Source organism: Spea bombifrons, chromosome 10 (assembly GCF_027358695.1).
Source record: "Spea bombifrons isolate aSpeBom1 chromosome 10, aSpeBom1.2.pri, whole genome shotgun sequence".
Classification (NCBI taxonomy): Eukaryota; Metazoa; Chordata; class Amphibia; order Anura; family Pelobatidae; genus Spea; species Spea bombifrons.
The window spans coordinates 29464796-29485176 of NC_071096.1; the positions used below are offsets into that span (position 1 = coordinate 29464796).

The 20381-nt window shown below is 41.6% G+C and overlaps 3 protein-coding genes across 3 annotated transcripts in view; 1 reads left to right on the forward strand and 2 right to left on the reverse strand.

Moving 5' to 3' along the window:
• PSME3IP1 (proteasome activator subunit 3 interacting protein 1) overlaps nt 1-20381 on the reverse strand; it is a 235321-nt gene that overhangs the window by 39109 nt on the left and 175831 nt on the right. The gene's annotated exons all lie outside the window — the stretch shown is intronic.
• On the forward strand, nt 3253-15423 carry SLC7A6 (solute carrier family 7 member 6). The gene is made up of 10 exons (XM_053448920.1): nt 3253-3483; nt 6565-7117; nt 9421-9546; nt 9917-10061; nt 10291-10414; nt 10758-10861; nt 11619-11715; nt 12199-12348; nt 12601-12784; nt 13333-15423. The coding sequence occupies exons 2-10, from the start codon at nt 6604-6606 to the stop codon at nt 13458-13460; spliced, it is 1572 nt and encodes a 523-aa protein (XP_053304895.1). The 5' UTR covers nt 3253-3483; nt 6565-6603; the 3' UTR covers nt 13461-15423.
• SLC7A6OS (solute carrier family 7 member 6 opposite strand) lies at nt 17253-20349 on the reverse strand. Its single transcript, XM_053448926.1, has 5 exons — nt 20150-20349; nt 19047-19403; nt 18495-18698; nt 18161-18281; nt 17253-17768 (listed from the first exon to the last, which is right to left on the reverse strand). Exons 1-5 carry the CDS (start codon nt 20312-20314, stop codon nt 17686-17688), a joined length of 930 nt encoding a protein of 309 aa, XP_053304901.1. The 5' UTR covers nt 20315-20349; the 3' UTR covers nt 17253-17685.

Below are 20381 nucleotides of genomic sequence, written 5' to 3' on the forward strand. Positions count from 1 at the left end.
GTATTCATGTACCAAGGTGTGAAAAGTACCAGATGACCCACTTTGGAAACTCAATCTTGCCACCCCATGGTTGGGATCAGATGTAGAACGTAACACCGCAAATGTATGGGTGCTTTAAACCAAGCCCATTTAACGCTGGATGAGCCTAATGCCCAGCGTGGCGAGAGCGTAAGGGGAGATAAGCGTGCCCTTTCCCCCCAGGCAACGTATTTTGCAAACAAAATCCAATAAGGTAGGCCCCACATCAGGCATAGAGATCTATGAAAGAGAGCATAGAAAGGATCCATTCCCAGTGTAAGTGCTGTGTTACGGAATTGCAAGTACATGCAAAAGAAAAAAAACTAAAACCCTTCTTGCCCTCTTGCCAGAGAGGGGGTTCAATCTGCAGCATCAGTACTGCCGAGTGCCGGGACCCTTCCCAGAAATGATTCTTTTACCGTGTAAATGTTTATCTTATTCTGATTGTTTTTTGCCGGGAGCTCTTAATTGTCATGTGGCAATAGGTTGTTGTCATAGAAACAGAACGTTTCTGGCTTGTTTGTGTACGAGTAACCCTTCAGGTTAAAGCGACGGCAGACCTGCTAGGGTTTACTTATATAAATAGAGCAGCCCCACTAACTTTCCGAATCCATGAGTGATTTGTATGGCGCGATCCGGATATCCCTCTGCGCGGTGCCCGGGGCTCGGACTGATCATATAATCCGTACAGCCCCGTTACAAGCTGATCCGCGGCTTTACAGAGCAGACAGCGATCGGTACAATAATCCCTGCCGTGGAGGGAAAGCGTGCGATAATAAAGCGTCATTTTATAACTTAATGGGGGGTTTCCTGCATATTTTTTTTTTTTTTGAATAAAACATAGGATTTCGTGGAGTTTGTTGGCCGTGTGTTGGAAGCGCGACTAGTCTTTCATAGCATCGTAATAGATGGTTATCGGTTTAAAACATCGGCGTATTGTATCGTTTAGTGTGTGGCTGTTTAAATAAAAACATAATAACATATAAAATGAGACATTCTAGCGGAGAACATAGTCAGAAAGGAACCATCTAGCCCGAATCAGTCCTTGGCTTCATTGTAGTTTAAAAGTAGCTTTATGTCCATCCCATGCATGGTTAAATTCCCTTACTGTATTATCCTTTACCACTTCTGCTGGGAGGCTGTTCCACGTATCTACCAGACATACTTGTGAGAAATACCCCATAAAGGCTGTAAGTCACGAGAATGGGCTAGCTAGCAGGGCGGGGGGGCAGCTCATTTTGGGTGCGGAATGGGCAGTAAGTTAGGGGAAACAGGGCAGGCGATGGGGGCAGCTAAACATCACTTGCCCACCATGTGACTGGGAATCACCTGATTTCCCCCGAGCCTCAAAGGCAAATCTATAGCCCTATCCTGTGTGCCTACAAACAGGTAAAGTAATCGACGCTGACAGATCCCCCGCTTTCCCTGTCGCTCTCATTTCCCAAAGCATTAGAAGAACAACAGCAATTATGATTTAATCCCCCCTCCCCCCAGCTGGAACATTTTGGATTAAGAGCCCAATTAAAAATTTCACATCCGATTACGCTTTCTAAATCTCCTGTTTTCGGGGAAAAGGAAAAGTCAGAACAGAGAACCCCCCGCTGCTCTCACACCCAAGTAAACTTCAGAAGAACCAGCAGTTATACTATGATGTATAAACGCATAGTCAGGGCTCTAATAATGTACTTTATTTAACAATAATGCAGTGACTCGTCGGGTGCTGTATCCTGGCTGGCTTTGCTACGTGAGCATGAAGCCATAACGTGTGGCCTCTGGCTTTAAAGTGCCAGGGCCGCCACTTCCGGCTATCCCATAATCCTCGCCTATTGCCGGCTGGCTAGCCTTGTTTACTGTAGCCCAGCGAGGATGTGGGTGTCCCTCCGTGGTAGAAATAAATATCGTAAATATGTTACATATTAACCGGATAATACACGCCACCAACATGTGAAGCCTGGATTGATAGGAGGGTAAATACGCTCTTAAAGAGAGACCCGCTTTTATGTTAATTGTGTTTTTTTCTTCTCGAATGGCCCATGTGCCAAAATATATCATCCTTTTATATGTAGCAAGAGAGGATTAAATATTATTATGTTATTTACTGAGTGGGTGATAAATAAGTAGAGCAGCCTCCCGGCAGAAGTGGTAGAAGCTAATACAGTGAGGGAATGGGACAGACATATGGCTCCTGAATCTAGGAGAAACAGGCATAGATATAACTCTATCATATCATATTTCTGCCTGGAGACCACCACCCAATGATACCCACCACCCCATGATGACCACCACCCCACGATGCCCACCACCACCCCATGATGACCACCACCACCACCCCATGTTGACCACCCCATGGTGACCACCTCAGAACAGGTGGAAATCAAAACCCCTACTGGAGGAGAGAAGAGAGAGAGGAGATGTGGTGGAAACATTTAAATACATAAAAAGGGATTTAGCAAAGTACTGGAGGGAAGTTTATTTGGAGAGAAATATGTTAGAACTTGAGGGTCAGGGGCTTAGATGTGATGGAAGGACGTTTAACTTTACTGAGGGTGGTACATAAATGGAACCGCTTCCCAGCAGAAGCGGTAGGCTAATACAGTGAGGGAATTTAAACATGCATGGGATAGACTCCACAGGGGCTGTGGTAGAATATGTTGCGCTCCTGTTTCTTCAAAGCCTATTGACAGCTGGTTATGGATCATAGAAATGAAAATATTTTCCTCAGATTTATTTACAAACATCTTCTGAACAATAAATATTGTACATTTTATTGTTGCAAAACTCTGTAATGAAGTCATATACAGCCAACAGTCTGTGCTTGTACAGAACAGTGACAGGGGTAATAAAATGGGATTTGGGTCTCAGTGAGGGACTGTCCCTGCAAAAAAAAAAGCGATATTTGGGTGGTATGACAATGGTAAAGTGTAAGCTCTGGTGTACAAACCCCCTGCAGATGACATCACGTTGTATTAATTATAATAATTCAGATGCATGGTATATAATCACAAACTGCCCACATCACTGAGCTGTGACGTCATTGTCCTATTAGAGACTGTGATCTTATAATGTACTCCATGTCTTGTCTTTGTACATCGCTGCGGTATATGATGGCGCTGTATAATCAATAATAATTATTATGAGGATGATGTGTTTTTTAAAGCCCACTGTGGCATCATTAGGAATTTCCTCCTCTTGGGTCACGTGATACCGGTAGGGGGCGGAGCTACAAAGGCAGAGCGTAAGGAGCTGGAAGTGGTGGGGGAACAGACACAGGGTCGGAAGGGAGAAGGGAAGGGTGCCGGGCAGGGGTTAATGAGGGCAGTAACAAGAGGAAAGGAGACGAGAACAAGAACCAAGGAGGAAAAGCAACAGACCCCCCCCCGGCACTGGAGAACCCACATTTACCATCAACAGGAGGAAAAGAGACAGCATCTGGAAGAAAGAGACCTATTACCTTGTAATGTGAAGGTGAGCACTCTAATAACAATGACCTTTATTAGATTTTGTCCCGAAGAGCTTACTCTCTTCAGGGCAAACACAAGCCCAGAGACATGGGGTGGAGGCAAATGCCTTGGAGGGGCTGATGCAGGACCCCCTGTTATTCACACACCTTTCCTATTGTTGGGTAAAACAAGATAACACAGAGACCACTTCTGTAAACATACTGGTAGGGCTGACCCTTCACACTGACCTCTCATCACTGTGTGTGTGTGTCACTGTGTGTATATGTGTATGTGTATGTATATATATATATATATATATATGTATATATATATATGTGTATAGCACCATCATATTTCATAGTGCTGTCACAAAGGTGTTAGTGGGAATATGTAACAAGGATAATACCATCGACCCCCATTAAAGGGTAAGCTTTCAGTCCCCCCCCCGTTGTAGGAATGTGAGTGTGCGTTAAATGGCTGAGTGCTTTCGTGGGTGATGCAGCTTTTTGCTGGCTGCTATGAGGATGGGGTTAAGGGAGAGGTTGGATCTGTGTTTGCAGGAAACAGCTGGTTGCAGGACAAAAGCTGAAATGTATCAACAGCCGGTGTTAGGTAAAGGGAGGAGCGAGTGGGGGGTTTAAAGGGAATGATAATGGGGGTGACGGGTACATGGCGGGGAGGAATCGGCTTGCAGCTTGTTTATCCCATGTCGGTGTCTGCTTCCAATCGCCGTGCCTCGTGTTTTTGCCAAGTAGAGTAACACATGCTTAGAACGTCATGTCATAAAAAATGATCCAGAGAATGCTTTTGCGGAATGCTTGTTTTTTTCATCCATAGTGCAGCCATTCCTGAAAAACCAAAGGGCTTTAATATTTTTCCTTCCCGAAAACATGTTACTTTGTCGTTGGCGTGGATGCAGCATAATGTAAAAACCGTTCCTGCTGCGTTAGTTTCCAGTATAGTTTCATTTTTGGAGAGTTTCGAACCGTTCTCTGAATAAAACGGGGCACGTCATCATGACTCTGGCCTGGCGGTGGTATTAGGGCCATCTTCAATGGGACTCTTTAATGTCTTTAAGGGTTACCGGCACAGACTGTTTGCTTTACCTCTTCCCTGAAATCTGAGCTGTTTTCCTGGGGGGGGATCTTACGCTGCTGGTTCCGTGAATCAGACGGTGAAATTCAATAATGTTGGGAATACTTCAGAAGTAAAAAAAAAAAAAAGTCTTAGAACGTTAATTCTCCTCGTTGGGGTAGAAACTCTACTCGGTTGGGTGAAATGATTTATTTGCGCATGGCCAAGAGGAAGGTGAGCAGTGCGGGCTAGAAGTAGACTGGCTCCAATGCCTCCTAAATTAATGTCCTTGTCCCTTGGAGGGCTTTCTGTATGCGGTTAGGTGGCCCAGACGCCATGTTTGGCTTTCTCTAGCCTCAGCTTATGCTTACCCGTTTGGTGAACTCTGATGTCATCGCAAATCTTTCCTGTTAGTTGTGTCTTCTCCTCACACAAAGAGAAAGGAAAGGCTCAGGATGTTATCATTGATGCTGTAGCAAGTGACCCTCTTCAGGATGCACAGTCCCTTGTTCCTCCTCTGATGCCCCTCTTTTCTAGAGGCTTAGAATATCTGCTGGGTAAGAGTGAATCACAGTGTTCTACAGCCATACAGCTCACAATAATGTGTATAAAAACACCAAGAACTGTGTTTATAAATATGGGCGTAAATAAAACATTCTTTAAGTTGTCCTAATTGAGTCGGTCACAAACCACATAAAGTGTTGACGTTTGTAGTAAGTAGTAACGTAAAGCTTTATAAAGTGTTGTGCTGTTTGTTTTCCTGATAGTTGGGGATCATAACGTAGGCTTTACTACTTCTTTAAGGCTCATGTGACTGTTACGCTGCACTGAACTGGTTAAACTGGAATACTTCTCCTCCCTCACCTTCATCCTCGGGTTACTAAATTTAGACTGTCAGCTCCTCCAAGCACTTGTTTTTTTGGCGTGTGTATTTACAGGTAGCCATGGCCCTTGAAAGATTGCTCTTATTGTCTTCAGATAAGCGTTTAATAGTCTCTACCCAGCTTCTGAATTCCCCCATCTTAATACACACTGACATTATTCTGATTTATTTTTCTTGGGGTGCGCACAAGTCTTGAATATTTCTGTACTTAAATGTTCCAAAGGTACATAATTTAGTAGGTCTGGATTTCCCGCTAGGTAGGCCTGGCATGTGCATGAGTGTCATATTTCTAGTGGTTCCAGCAAGGCCCTTCCTGGTAGAGATACTTGCTGTGGTTGGCTCTTTATAAAGGATAGTAATATATGAGTATGTATAAGTGTGTGCGTACGAACGTGTATATGTACTTGTGTAGGCGTTGGTGTGTGAGCATGAATGTGTACATGAGTAGATGTTCATGTATGAATATGTACATGTGTGTGTGCATGAATGTGTACATGAGTAGATGTTGTATGGATGCGTGTTTGTGTGTTCGCATTGATGTGGATATTTAAGTGTTTGGGAGGCAAAGATGGCACTAGCAGGTTGTTTGGGGGGTTGACAGGTTCTGGGGCAAAGATGGTGGTGTGGTTTCTAGTTACACCCCTGCACACATTACTCTTCCTTTTAAATGGTTTACCACATCTGACTTCCCCCTATTCTTCAGGGCAACTACACTATATATTTTCTGGTATATTATGGATAATGTGTCCATGTTTTTGCAAAGAGTATAGATTTTATGATAAAATACAGCAGGTTAATCTAAGTATAAAATTAATTTGTATATATTTGTATATTTTTTTATTGATTGTCCTAACCCGGTGAATAAAGATCTGATGTTAATGTTTTTTTTTTTCTTTCTAAATGCTCTTTTTATACATTTGTTCTGTGTACGCTTTGGATTTTCATAGAAAATCTTTGAAACAGTTTCTATTGTTCCATTTCCTACATAGTGGGGGGTAATTAATGTCAGGGATTAAAAAGGGATTTTTTCTTTGTTTAGTTTTTTAATGATATGATTTGTCAGTTGACCAATAACCTAGAATTATAGTGAGGTGAAGGATTAACTTGGCTGACCTGGTACCTCATGCTCATGTCCTGCTGCTTTGTTAGTGTTTTAGGTTTCCACCGTAGACCTTTTTCATCTTCACCATGGATGAGAGGGAGAACCAAGCAGTACCGCTGACCTCATCAAGCCCAAGCGATGGCTCAAACAAGTCCCCAACTGGGGAGGGTCGCAAAGGACCTCAAGAGACTATGCAACTCAAGAAGGAGATCTCCCTACTCAATGGAGTCAGCCTCATTGTGGGCAACATGATAGGCTCAGGGATTTTTGTGTCTCCTAAGGGTGTCCTCATTTACTCGGCCTCATACGGGCTGTCTCTGGTGCTGTGGGCAGTTGGGGGCATCTTCTCAGTGATTGGGGCTCTGTGCTATGCAGAGCTTGGTACTACCATCACAAAATCAGGAGCTAGTTATGCCTATATCTTAGAATCCTTCGGAGGTTTTGTTGCCTTTATAAGACTGTGGACTTCTCTACTTATCATCGAACCTACAAGTCAAGCTGTCATTGCTATCACCTTTGCCAACTACTTGGTCCAACCTGTCTTCCCATCTTGTGAACCACCGTATGTGGCATCCAGACTCATTGCTGCTGCCTGCGTCTGTCAGTATTATAACATTACTTTCTTTAACGACAAAGTGAAATGTTTGAGTTCAATAAGATGTGGGTCCAGAGGATTCTGAACAAAAATTGTTCAAACTGGTATTATTTTACATATTTTTTAGTAGGCTGTGCTTCCTTTTTCAGATTGTCCAAGACAAGAAATGACTGTATATTGTTGAATATTTTATGAACATGTAGCTATTTTTATGCCCGCTAACAGGAGCTTCTGGTGGACAGTAGATGCTAAAAAATGCAGCTCTCCCAATTTTGTAGGCAGGAAGATGAAGCTCAAAAGTAATAGTAATGTACATAGCCGATTGTTGGCTGGAATTTTAGTTTTTAATGATGCTCAAGAATAAGCATTTTATTATCATTGTTACAAGCAAGAAAATAATTTGTGGTGGGCGAAGTAAGCTGAGACTGCTTCGCTGCTCCATATTATAGTAAATATGTTCTATGAAACATAGACTGATATGTTGATGGCCTTTAAAGAGCTAATGAGAACCTGTCAACTAAATTACGCATGAGAGTATCCAAAGCGTTAACAATTAGAACTGCAAGCAACTGATCAACTAATAAATCAAGAGTGAGGAGTGGCTTTAATGTTTCCTCTGCCCTCTAACGTTCGAATAATAGCATATAATTAAATTATTGCCTAAATAGAGAATCTTTCCCTTGCGTATTGAATTAATTTGACGTAACAAAAAAAACAAACGAACAAACAAAAAAATAGGTGGTGCTGTCGACTTTGAAATACCTTCTTGTTAGAAAAATGTGCCGAGATGGACCTGTTTAATGTCATGCTGTACACGTTGATGACACCTTTTTATTTTTATTCAGGAGTGGTGAAATCCGGCCCTCTGGGGCCAACAGACCAGAATATCTAGATATCTCTGCTTGAACACAGAGGAGTGTAGCATTTTTTGATTAAACTGTATATGATCGAGCCGGCATATCCAGAAATTCTGGCCTGATTTGCAGCCGTTGAGGGCCTTGAGCCTGACACCCCTATTTTAATAGGACCTGGAAAGCTAACATTATCTTTCCTCTTCTAGAGTCATCTGCATATTGTTACTTTAAATTAAAAGGTTCCTAAATACCTAACCCTGTTGTGCAAACTAATTAATGATAACCTAAACAAAATATCATTAATTAATTGGTCCATGTCTCATCTCGCCTCAGTTCACCCGCTAAGTAACTTGTATCTGCAGCCGAGCTATTGTCCGGACTACAGATTTATAATTCCATATTTGATGTTCTGGAAAACATTTTTAAATTGAAGTCCCACCGCTTTTTCTTTTGTTAACATTTGTAGTAGCATTTAACGGTGCCGCATCCTTTATTGTTCATGCTAGTTATAATGAAGCACTTGTTTGTGGCTGTTCATTGCTTTACGTAATGTTTTTAGTACTTTTATCTTACCCTTGACTACTAGCCAACCCAACACCTTGTGATAAAATTAGAAGTTTTAATCCCCTATAAATATTTTGCAAATGTCTGGGCCAGGTGGGTAATACAATACTGCTTGGATCCAACCCAGGGAACGTAGTATGTCTGTCTGAGCGGATATGTTTTTTTTCCCCAAGCTATATATAAACCAGACGGCGAGAGCTTATCTAACGCACAAACTGACTGATTTGTCTAGAATTCCCAAGGATAAAAAAAGCAAACTACTCTTCTGCTGCGACATCTGACAATGTATTTGGTTTTTGTCATTGGGAGGTCTGACAATTGTTCCAGATATAGATTGGGAAAGCATGGCAAATGACCCCCTATCGGAGAGTTACCTGTCCGTCCTGTGTTGTAGACCGATTGGGCTTGTGGATTTGATCAAAATTTTAACTTGAACTCTTTTTAAATATATTTTTTCTCACAACCTTCTCCAACACGCATGTCCTTGTCACCGCTTCTGCTTTGCGTTCTTCTTGGGGGAGCGCAGAGGCTTCAACATGTTGTGGAGGTACTCCGAAGAGGCAAGAGGTACGCAGATGGAGCAGCGTGAAAGGAGAAGTGTGGTTATTGGAGAGGGTAGGAGAAAAAGAGTAAGACTAAGAGAGAGAGAGTAAGATTTCCAGAATAAAAAACCCTGCAAATTAAAAGGGCAGGAAACAAAACTCGCTGTCCAAAAACAGTCCATGTACATAATTCTAACACTGAAGCATGTTTTTCACAAGCCACATTGCTGGAAACGGTATATATATGATCAGGTCCTCTTTACTATTGACACGGGGATTGTATTTTGTTTCCCGAGGTGAAGTGATGATATAGAAATATTTGAGCAGCATCTCACTTTGTATTTTCAGGTCTTCTCACGTTTATTAACTGTGCATACGTGAAATGGGGAACACGGGTCCAAGATCTCTTCACCTATGCCAAAGTCATTGCCCTAATTGCCATTATCATAACGGGCATCGTAAAACTGTGTCAAGGTGAGATTTAAACATTGAGTATTTAAACATTGTGTTTTTCCGTTATTTCCAATATTGCAAATGAATGGAAGTTACATTCCTTATTAAAATGAATTGCGTATGTAATGGTATGACCCAAGGACAGTTAATCGGTTCATTTTTAATAGTACGGGATCTACTTAGGGGAAGTTTTTCTAGAACTTTTTACTTAAGTGCTGGCTCCTCAGATCTGCTGGTGTCCCCCTAAACATCAATGGAGCTGCTGTCTCTTCTACCCTGAAGGTGACCTGTGTCATCATATGTTGTTATAAGAAGACAACCGCTTTAATAGCGTGTACAGGACAAAAAAATTACAATATTTCACTATCACCGCATTTTCATTCCTTCCCAGGACACACACAGCACTTTGAAGATGCATTTGCAGGGTCGTCGTGGGATGCTGGAGACATCTCTCTCGCTTTGTACTCTGCTCTCTTTTCTTATTCTGGGTGGGACACCCTCAACTTTGTTACTGAAGAAATTAAGAACCCAGAAAGGTAACCGATAAATTACTATAAAAATCAAACCACTTTTACTTCACTTCCAGTGAGTCGGAATGAAAGGTGGACCTACATTCCATTGGTGGTCCTACCAGAATTGCTCTTCATAAATATGGCCCTTATTGCTCTATTTGTTTCAGGGGGTTCTCACCTTTTTATCAGTGTGTTTAAGGATGACTATTACCTGTTGTTGTTGTTGTTTTTACATGGTGTTCTTTGCTTTCAGGAACTTACCCTTGTCCATTGGGATTTCCATGCCAGTTGTCACCATCATATACATCTTGACCAATGTGGCTTATTATACGGTTCTTGACTTCAACTCTGTTGTTAGCAGCGATGCAGTAGCCGTGGTGAGTGGGTTAGAACTGAAGATAGTATTCACAAATGTAAATATAGAACGTAATACTCTGTCCTCCTGCAAATTCATATGAGCGGGGTGCAATGTTTAATACGTTGAGCTGTTGTTCCTCAGTCCATATAAAACCAGAAAGATTCCATAAAACAGGCACAAATATCTGGGGGTCTCCTACCGTTTTATCAGTGTGCTAAATATAATAAACCTAATGCGGCTCAGGGCATATCGAAGATCTTATGTGTTCTCTTCAGTGTTTAAATCGACCCATTTCTCCCTTTTTCCTTCCTCTCTGATACACACTTCTTCTTCGTCCTTTATCTACGCTCCTCTGCCACCAGACGTTCGCTGACATGGTGTATGGAGTATTTAGCTGGACCATCCCAGTGGCTGTGGCTTTGTCCTGCTTTGGTGGCCTTAATTCTTCCATCCTCGCTGCCTCCAGGTATGAACCCGTTCTTAATTTGTAAAGAAAGACCATTTGATGAACATAGACAGGCCTTGTTGCTTTGCGGAGACCAGAAACCTATACTTTTACATTGCCTAATTTCTTGTGCTATCTTCTATTGCTCTTTAAAATAAATAATAAAACCAAGCAGGCTCGTTCTCAGACATTTTCTGGCAGGCTTCTAATTGCTACATATTAGCTATGGTTGCCTATAATGGTAAAGATCCATTATTACGGCGTGTGGTAAACTCATGATATGTGCTTTAAATGACCTGGCCGTCAGGTGATTAATTGTATACGATTATTGTTGTTATGCCCTTAGGGGTCGGTAAAAATTGCTTAGCGAGCGGCAGGATAATGGTATCTTCACACGCTTATCGCTGAGGAATGTCCGCATGGAACTCACACTCCTCTTTCTGTCCTGTACTTGCTGCTCCCTAGAACCGCAGGCGAGAGGGGTGGCCTGTTTAATGTGAGAGATGTGACATTCAGGTCACCTTCTCAGAATGTAGCCGAGAGCCGTCATTATACGGTCACTGAACATGACACGCATGCCTTGGCCAGTATGTTTACTGCAGAAAGAATGTCCGTCTCTTCTACATTAAAGCCAGAACACACGTTTTGTGGGTTTTTTGTAAATTTATTTTTTTGTATGCTCAATGCAGCATTTGGTATTTGAACAGAGTTTTCTTGTATAGACGTTCTGCCTTTTCCGATATGATTTTCCATGTCCATTTTAAACCTTTTTCTCCAGATTGTTCTTTGTTGGATCAAGAGAAGGACATCTGCCTGACATGCTGTCTCTAATCCACATGGAGAGGTTCACACCGGTGCCTGCACTCTTGTTTAATGTGAGGACATTACATTTGCATCTCAGCCTTAACCAATATGCTTCCCGCTGCTCCTGCCATCCCTTCACAAGTCGAGATATGACTTTGAGCTACATCAAAAAGATTTTTTATGTTACAATCCATATGTGGGCTTCTGAGAACCACATGTTCCTCCTTACCCATATTGTCTAGGACAATCGGCTACATGTTACTGAGATAGGTGGTATTCACAATATTTGGTTATGCTTTTGGATATAATTTAGACTACTCTTTAGGCTATTTGTCTTTCAGGTATGACTTATGTAAACGAAGTGTATGTACCGAAGTCTGTGCACCTTCTTTTATTACAGGGTGAAGTGTTTTCCATGTCTTTGTTGAGAACCTCTAGCGCTGTATAGTTGGGCCAATTTGTTTAGATTCTACACACACAAAGCTTTTGCTAGGATGTGAAAGCCATGTCCTCCACGCACTTGCGCTAATAGAATGTCTCTTCTCTCCGCACAGTGTGCTGCGACTCTGGTCTACCTGTCCGTAAAAGACGTCTTTCAGTTGATAAATTATTACAGCTTCAGTTACTGGTTGTTTGTGGGTCTCTCTATTGCTGGTCAGATTTACCTGCGCTGGAAGGAGCCAGATAGGCCAAGGCCCGTAAAGGTGAGTCTTGTTTCTCCTGTTTGGTGAGGGGTTTAAGTCCTTTGTGCATTACCACAAAGTATACATTGGTGACTACAATATTGAGTTTTGAAGCAGAGGTCATTTTATTACATACCTTTTTATTAAAAAATAAATAAATAAAAAAGCCAGGTGGGGTCTGGATCGCGTAATAAAACATTCTGTGGGTTGCAGTTGTTGTTCATCCTCCCTGTTCCTATAAAATGTCTAATAGAATGCTCTCTCTTATTGCAGCTCAGCTTGTTTTACCCCATCGTGTTCTGCCTGTGCACGGTTTTCTTGGTGATTGTCCCTTTATACAGTGATACTGTGAACTCTCTCATCGGTATTGGGATTGCGTTGTCTGGGGTACCAGTCTACTTTATGGGAGTATATCTACCTGAATCCAAAAGGCCGCCTTGCATTGGAAAACTCTTAGGTACGTTTTATGCTTTGTTTATTGGTGACTGAGTGGTCCAGAATCTTCTCCCTTCTTTACTTTAGTAGAGCAGAGTTCTTCAGTAGAGCTCCCTGAGCTGCTGTTGGCCATTTGATGACGTACATCCATAGCTTCAAGCGCTCGTTATCTTTCGATAAACACTGTATCGGCTTTCACAGCATGCAGACGAGTAATGTGTTCATAGGAACAGTCACGTAAAGGTCATACTATTTCATGGCTTACATAAGGAGACACAATGTTTCCTCGTGCAGAAACCTAGAACCTGGTGGGACCTGCCGCCAGTATGACATCAAAATATTACCTGGTTTCTCATCGATGCATTGTGCTAGCTGATGTTGATCATTTCAAATTTGAGGATATGAAAGACCACAGAAACTTTCTTCTGTAAAATGGGCATGGTCGGTCATAAATGCCACTTAGTTAATAAAGCCAGATGACCATTTACATTTTGATGCAGCTCACAGGTTAGTAAATTCACCATTGGTTGCTTCATTTAATTCCCTGTCTCTGCATTTGCCGCTTCTTAGCTTTTCTCACCAAATGGACTCAGTTGATCTTCAACTGCGTTTTGACCGAGATGGACCCCATAGAGGATGAAAAACAAGAAGTAAAATCTAACCACATTGTGACTCCTCCACACGGAAGAAGAAAATAAGTGTCTCCTGGATAAGGTTCGTTCTCCGGAGGTGCACCCAGAAGAAGCCTGGTCTTGACGAAAGACATGACTGGATTTCAAAGGTTTGTGGAGTTACATATGGTCAGCTGGTGGACCAGCGACTGGGCAGTGTACCACTGTAGCCAAGGGCGATGATCCAGATTCCGATCTCAAAAGTCATAAACAGCATTGGACATTTGAGGCTATTTACACTCCTTTTTGTATGTTAGTTTATTTTAAATATTTTTTTACTTTAGAAATTTTTATCCAATACTTCCTCCACAAATTCAAGTTGTATCTCCCAGGAGGATAAAAGACCAATTCTGACTCTGATGACAGTTTTTTCCTTTTTGTTTCTCCTCATATGAAGATGGAATTTAGGAGATAAGAACTGTACAAAATTCCAACTGATGTTATGGTGCAGTTAGTATTTTGGAGACAAATTGTAGTAAACTTGAAACAAATGTGAATATTGCTAGTTTTAATATATTTTAGTCCTTCATCCCAGGATATATAGCATACCTTATATACTGTAAACCTTAGTGTTTTAACCTCTTCTGAAAACTATTCCTTGTTCTAAATTCAATTACGGACCTGTAAGAGTATTCAGACACAAACCATGAAGCAGTCTTTTACTACAATTCTCATTACTCTCCGCAAGGTTTATCCAACTTGCTACGGTTAGGCTGAGCAAAAGACAGAAGTCCACCAGATTCAACGTTTCCAAATAATTAGGGTGGACGTTAACAATCCAAAAACTTGTAGGTCTTCGCAGGCTGCAGGATAGATATCACACCCCTTTCGCCCTTTGGTGGTTTTAAGTAGAGTAAAAGGGGACTGTTGCTGAAAAATTGGAGGGGCTAAATGATAGCTCCGCCCTCAATGTCCCTTTAAATTAGTTTTCGTTTCCCTGCGCAAGGCTTTGGGTACTGGGTCCAGATTTACATCCCAATCTGAGAATGCACCAGCCAAGTCTAACCTCCACTATGCCTTGTACCTAACACTTGGTTAACACTCCACTCATACCAAAGGATAAAGGGAAAGTACAAACACTACGTTATAGTCGTGCATTTCACTCCTGTTCAGTGGGAATGCTTTATATAAGCCATGTGTGCCCTGTCGGTACATCTCTTGGTGTTGGACAACTCATGTCCTCAAGCCTTGCGTAGGTTTTGTCTGGCAAAGGTTAATAGGAGTTTTAATATGGTTATCAGTCCTCGGACACCATGGTAGAATAACACTTTATCAAGCAGGTTTCACTAATGTTTGTTAGAATTTATTTTTGTCCCTGCCTTGCTATAGTTGCATCTTGATAAATTAAGTGACTCCACACAGTGAAAAAGATAGAAACTGTATATGAAAAAGAACAATGGAAAAAATGCAAGAAAAAGATATATATGCAAGAGGCCGGTTGTTCTTTGCTTAGAATCCCGACCTAGGTGTAGAACTGTTCTTTTCCTTAGCAAATTGTAGATATGCAGTCGTTTGTGACATCGCTGATGACTCTATGCACTATTATAAAGCCATATGACCAATGACAAGACCAGACGTGCCAAAACTAAACTGTGCATCAGAATCTAAGATTGCACAACACTGGATGTTGTTGAGCTGTAGAGCTGTATGTCGCAACGTCTCTGCTGAGTCTGCCGTTACTCTGGATGCTCGAGTGTCTTTATGTCCGTGACTGCGACACTAAGAGGTTGAGAGTTTCTTGTGGATTGCGACATAGTATATTTTAAGAAAGGTATATCGTTATCCTTTTAAATGACGCTGTTGCTTGTAGGCAGTTCTGTTTTTTTTTGCCAAAATAAGCCTACAGCAAGCAGCTATCTTGTATTCTTTAAGATCTCACAATAGGCAGCTTTTGTGTTAAAATTCACTTTTTTGGGACATTACTTTTCAGTTTTTGTTTTGTTTTTTCCCCTGCAATAATAACACCTGAGAGCTACCTCTAGACTGTCATTTACATAACAAAAAAAGAAAAATGGCTGCAGGCCAGATCTTTCTGTATTTAATCTAAATAAAAGATGACCAATAGAACTGAATGCATCAAAAATGTCTCCACCCGTTGTGTAGGGAACATTTATTTTATGATGTGATATTCTCTTAAGCCTACACTATTTTAATAGGAGTGGATTGAGAGGGCTGCAGCCACATTGCACGGTTAAACTGTCTGCTATTGACATGTTTATTATGGGTCTAATCAACAGATATAGTCTACCTGTTTCTATGGTGATCAGACCAGATTTTTAAACATTGCACCAGAATATATAGATTTTTTTTTTTTTGTGTCACGACAATTTAAACAATAGATCGATGGGTGCTTGGTGGACACATTAAATGCAAGTCCCTGAGTCAGGAGTCATGCTCGCCAACAGATGGTGGGTTATCATTCATAAAAATAAATGTTGATGCGCTGTTGACCGCTATCTGTAAGGATCACATTATACTATATGGTAAAGGCTGTATGTCAATTGCTTTGTCACATAGAAGCAAGCAGTTATAATGTGCTTATCTTTACACAAAGATTGATTATTGGTTAATTATGCGCATGGGTAGCTTCACCTATACCGGAAGAAGATAAACTCAAGAAGAGCCATTATTGTTGCTTTAAGATCTCATTCAGAGAAGATCAATTAAGAAGTGTCAGAGATGTGGGATTTTCCCGCACAGTTTGAGCAGCTATTAAATCCGTGATCGTGACATGATTTCCAGCCGTCTTCCGATTGACCGAAAACATTAATAAGAAAAACGGCTATAGCTCAAGAGAAAAGGAATCTATGTTCGAAGTTGATACCTTTTTTATTGGGCTTTTATTTAGTCGAGGGTGACATCTTGTGTTGGGTCTTCATAGAGAAGGAAGTAAGTCACATAAGCTTTTCCGACCTTGGAGGTAGAGACCGCAGACGTCCAGGAAGCTCTGTCAGTATTTTCCAGCAGAAAAGACCCATATAGGCCTGCATTTTTGTCCACCCAATAAGTCATCCAAGGGCGAGATACAACACATCCATATAATAGAAACATGCCAGGGAACCTGGAGAAATCCTGCATGACTTGAAACACAACTTTTCTGCTTATGTCGATCAAACTAATAATCTGGGAGTGAAATTGTATAAAAACCAGACTCTGAGCCAAAGGTCCGTCTCTGAGCGCTTTAACCCAGTTCTCAGGACCATACTGAACTCATTCTGCAAATCCAGAGGAACTACGTCCACAACGCAATACAACATCTGTTAAAGTTCCTCGGCTAGTGGGGAAATTTTCATTGTGGTGCTTTGTATGCAATTCCCTTTTATATCCAATAAAAGAATATAAAAGTATTTTTTTCTGGGAGGAATTATTTTACACGTTACATGTATTCTAACACAGAAAACAAGATAGGAGAAATTTGGCCTCATGGGTTCATGAACAACGACTCTCCTATACATACTGTAGATGTTATCAGAGGAGAAGGTGCATCGCTACATTAAAAATGAGATGTTCTTTTAACTTGCATTTTATGGATCTAATTGCTTTGCCATTCATAATACAAAATGGTAAAGATGTCATTCCTGGTTGCTCTGATAAAGGGCAATAAAACATGTTAAGTTTAACATGAAATTCCACTGAAACTGTACTAGGGTAATAACCACAAGCTGTGTGATAGTGGGGGATTTACTAGTGGGGTAAAGATTTGGAGGGTAACACAAATTACTTGTTATCACCTTTTGTATTCAATGTGATTTGCCGAATACCATGCTAAAAGGGGCATTTTGTACCCGACACTAAAGAGATCCATTGTGATGCATGAAATGTGAGTAATATCAAACATTTTATTAATCCATAATATGTTCTTTTGCATTTAAAACATTTAACGGCAAGATTGGAGGCCCATGAACACGCGTCTCCATAGAGAATGATTGGCAGTAGTAGTGAAATATTTAGCGCCAAGATAACGTTGGCATTTATTCCACTCTGTTTTACATGGGGTCGTAACCAATAAAAAAAAAAAGGGCAAAACACTTATTTTCAAAGAATAAAGTTACGGTTCCGTTAATGATACTCTGCGAATCCTGATACACCACTCTCTGCCCCAGAGCAGTTTGTGCAGGTGTCTCATTCGCCTGTTAAGGAGTAAGATGGGATAATATAATCAAAGTTAAGCCTATTTCTGATAAATACCTCCATGATCTGCACAGAGAGATACCCTCTAAATCGAAAATAGTAAACCTTTAAAAGAGTTTTACTATGCGTCGTCTTCCTTCTCAAGCATATTATGTCGACGGAAAGTGCTCCAGGCATCTTCCTCATCACTGTCTTCGTAATAACCTGGTTACAGAACTCATGGTTAGTAAAATGTTGCATGTTTTGAGAAACACACAGGAGGTGCATTCAGCTCTTTGCTGTAACAAAGTAATAACTGGATTTTATCAACAGTTTCCCTATTTCTTCACACCTTTCTTTTATACGAGACCATAAAAATGATAACTTAAAACATTTCTTGGGCCCTTAGAGTACTTTGTCACCTCAAAAATGACCCATTATCCAAAGAGTATAAAGAACTATACTATAATCACTTATTATATCTCTCATATTGTAACATTTTAAATCTGGGGCAGAATACAGGCGGGGGTACCCGCAGTAACCGACCCCCTGCTATTTTTCTAGACACGGGGTTGGTTTAGAAGAGGGATTCTACAAAGTGGCACTATCTGAATTACCCTGGTATCTCTCCTCCATGTCGCTGTCTTCTTCGTCCGGGTAGTCGTTCCTCCAGTTGCTTTCCTCATTCTCATCGTCTTCATCTTCGTATACTTCTTCTGGTTCCGGGTCATCAGGGACCTGTGACAAAACAGTATTAGTAGAACCAGAAAAGTACCAAGCCAACAACCAGAGTCTGGAATGATTCTCCAGAACCGGTGAGCACTTGGATCGCAATTTTGTTTTTTTAACGTGCAAAATTTACTCAAACATACATACAACTTAAAAATAGGGCTCAACTACTACTGTTGCTATACAGATTACTGGTTCTGTCGCAATCTTTTAGGATTTTACCAGCTCATGTTCTTGTGTGTACGGCTGGACAGAGAGGATGTCTTGAATCCAATCAAGCTTAGAAGCCTCCGCGTAATAAATGTCGTATACAAACTCCTCCGAGCTCTCGCGATGTTCCAGGCCTTTGCTTTCGTCGGATACAGCCAGGTGCTCCCTGATCATCTTCACCGAGTTACACAAAATCGTTTCGGGATTACTTTCTTTCTGGTAAATGAGCAAAAGCATGTAAATCAGCCTTCTGTGATCGGTTAAGGTTTCACTAGCTTAGTCATTTTCAATATACTGAAGACCCCTTCTGTCATAACTGTCCCACGTAATTCCCCCGATCTGCAGTTGCTACAACAACCTTTTGACATAAAATGAAACAATACAATGACCCCAACCAATATATTTTACTATTAAAGGCTTCACTATGTAGCCCCTGGATACATTGGAACACGTTAAAATATTATCAGAGATAGCCAAGATAAGCCCTTGTTTCAGTTGACCGAACACATGGGGCTTTGCTGATGCAGCATCTGTTATCATTTGTTGCCGGACGGATTTACGGACCTTTAGAAGCGGTGCATCCAGTTCTTCTTGCACCATGTCAAACAACTGAAAGTGGCTGCCACCGGTGGCCTCCTTGTCATCTTTTCCATGAGCTGATGCCTCCGTATTTGGTTCGGAAGGTAAGTGGTCACCATCAGGGCTGGGGGACTGGTGTGAACCATCTTCAGTGCCCTCCGCCTCACCACAGGTAGGTCTAAGTTTTGAGACAACGCGATATCGGCTATGTTGCCGTTGCACATCTTTCAACACTCGTAGGTCTCGCTGGATTCTCTGGGTGCTTCCCAGGGACGGACGCAGCATCTGCACAGCGCGGTCTCGAGAGATTGCTTCTCGAACATACTTTTGAAGGGACTCATTCTACAAGAGAAAGAAGAACACACAATTCAAGGATGAGTAACATTACCAAACATTAATGACCATAGGTCAATAATACCACTGCGGCCTGGCACATATCTTTATAAATATATATACGTTGCAGAAGTGAAACTTCAACAGCACTAAAGCTTTCAGCTCCCTGTTGGCAACAGTAGTAACCGGGCATGGATATCTGGAGAGCCGCTGATATGGCAACCATCATTTTAGAGGTATACGCTTTCTGGATCTTTATTAATGAGGGTAAATTGATCAGACGTTTCTGTTTTAAAGAGACGACCAACCTCAATAATATTTCTTACCGCTTATCTCTGTGGGTTACACGCGTGATCATAATCCCCTCTGATCTAAATCACGTAACATTTGCGATTACACAAGGCGCATTTGTGGCCATACATGCCGTTTTTATCTATATACCATGAAATGCAAAGAGCTACTCACTAGCTTATCATGTATAGGTATATGCATTACGCATAGTGTTATGTCTCTTCTACTATAGAGTGCTATATATACACACTTATAAACACACAAAATTATGGGGATCACTACCATATTCAACGTCATTCCAGACAATTTATTGCAATGACGCAGAAAGGAAAAATGACATGTTTTGTCGGTTATATGTAAATAACAATATCCCAGGAGGGTAATCGGTCCTCCTGCTCTTCCCTCCGATTCCCACAGCCATGTACCCCGACACCCAGCACACGGCCACTAGGCCCCGGCCTTGCCTGGGAGCTGACAGTAGCTGCGAGCCTAAACACTTGTGTTGTGACAGCAGCTCCGGCCGCCGCTTCCTCCTCCTGTTGCACACGGAGCCTCTTACAGCTAATGAGCAGGGCCTCGGCTGGGTCTGCTCCCCTCTTCCTCTTCACCCTCAGCACAGCAGCCTCCATAGCAACCAATTGGCGACGGCTCACATCTGATGTCGTCATCTAGGGCGCAGGGTGTAGTGGGTTGCGG

What these genes read in the sequence shown, in the direction of transcription:
- SLC7A6 (XM_053448920.1), top strand. Translation starts at nt 6,604, where the DNA reads ATGGATGAGAGGGAGAACCAAGCAGTACCGCTGACCTCATCAAGCCCA. An exon ending in CATTGCTGCTGCCTGCGTCT is followed by an intron (nt 7,118 to 9,420) that starts GTCAGTATTATA and finishes TTGTATTTTCAG; the next exon opens with GTCTTCTCACGTTTATTAAC. An exon ending in CATCGTAAAACTGTGTCAAG is followed by an intron (nt 9,547 to 9,916) that starts GTGAGATTTAAA and finishes ATTCCTTCCCAG; the next exon opens with GACACACACAGCACTTTGAA.
- SLC7A6OS (XM_053448926.1), bottom strand. Translation starts at nt 20,314, where the DNA reads ATGGAGGCTGCTGTGCTGAGGGTGAAGAGGAAGAGGGGAGCAGACCCA. An exon ending in CAGCTACTGTCAGCTCCCAG is followed by an intron (nt 19,404 to 20,149) that starts GCAAGGCCGGGG and finishes TTTCTCTTGTAG; the next exon opens with AATGAGTCCCTTCAAAAGTA. An exon ending in TGGATGCACCGCTTCTAAAG is followed by an intron (nt 18,699 to 19,046) that starts GTCCGTAAATCC and finishes CTCATTTACCAG; the next exon opens with AAAGAAAGTAATCCCGAAAC.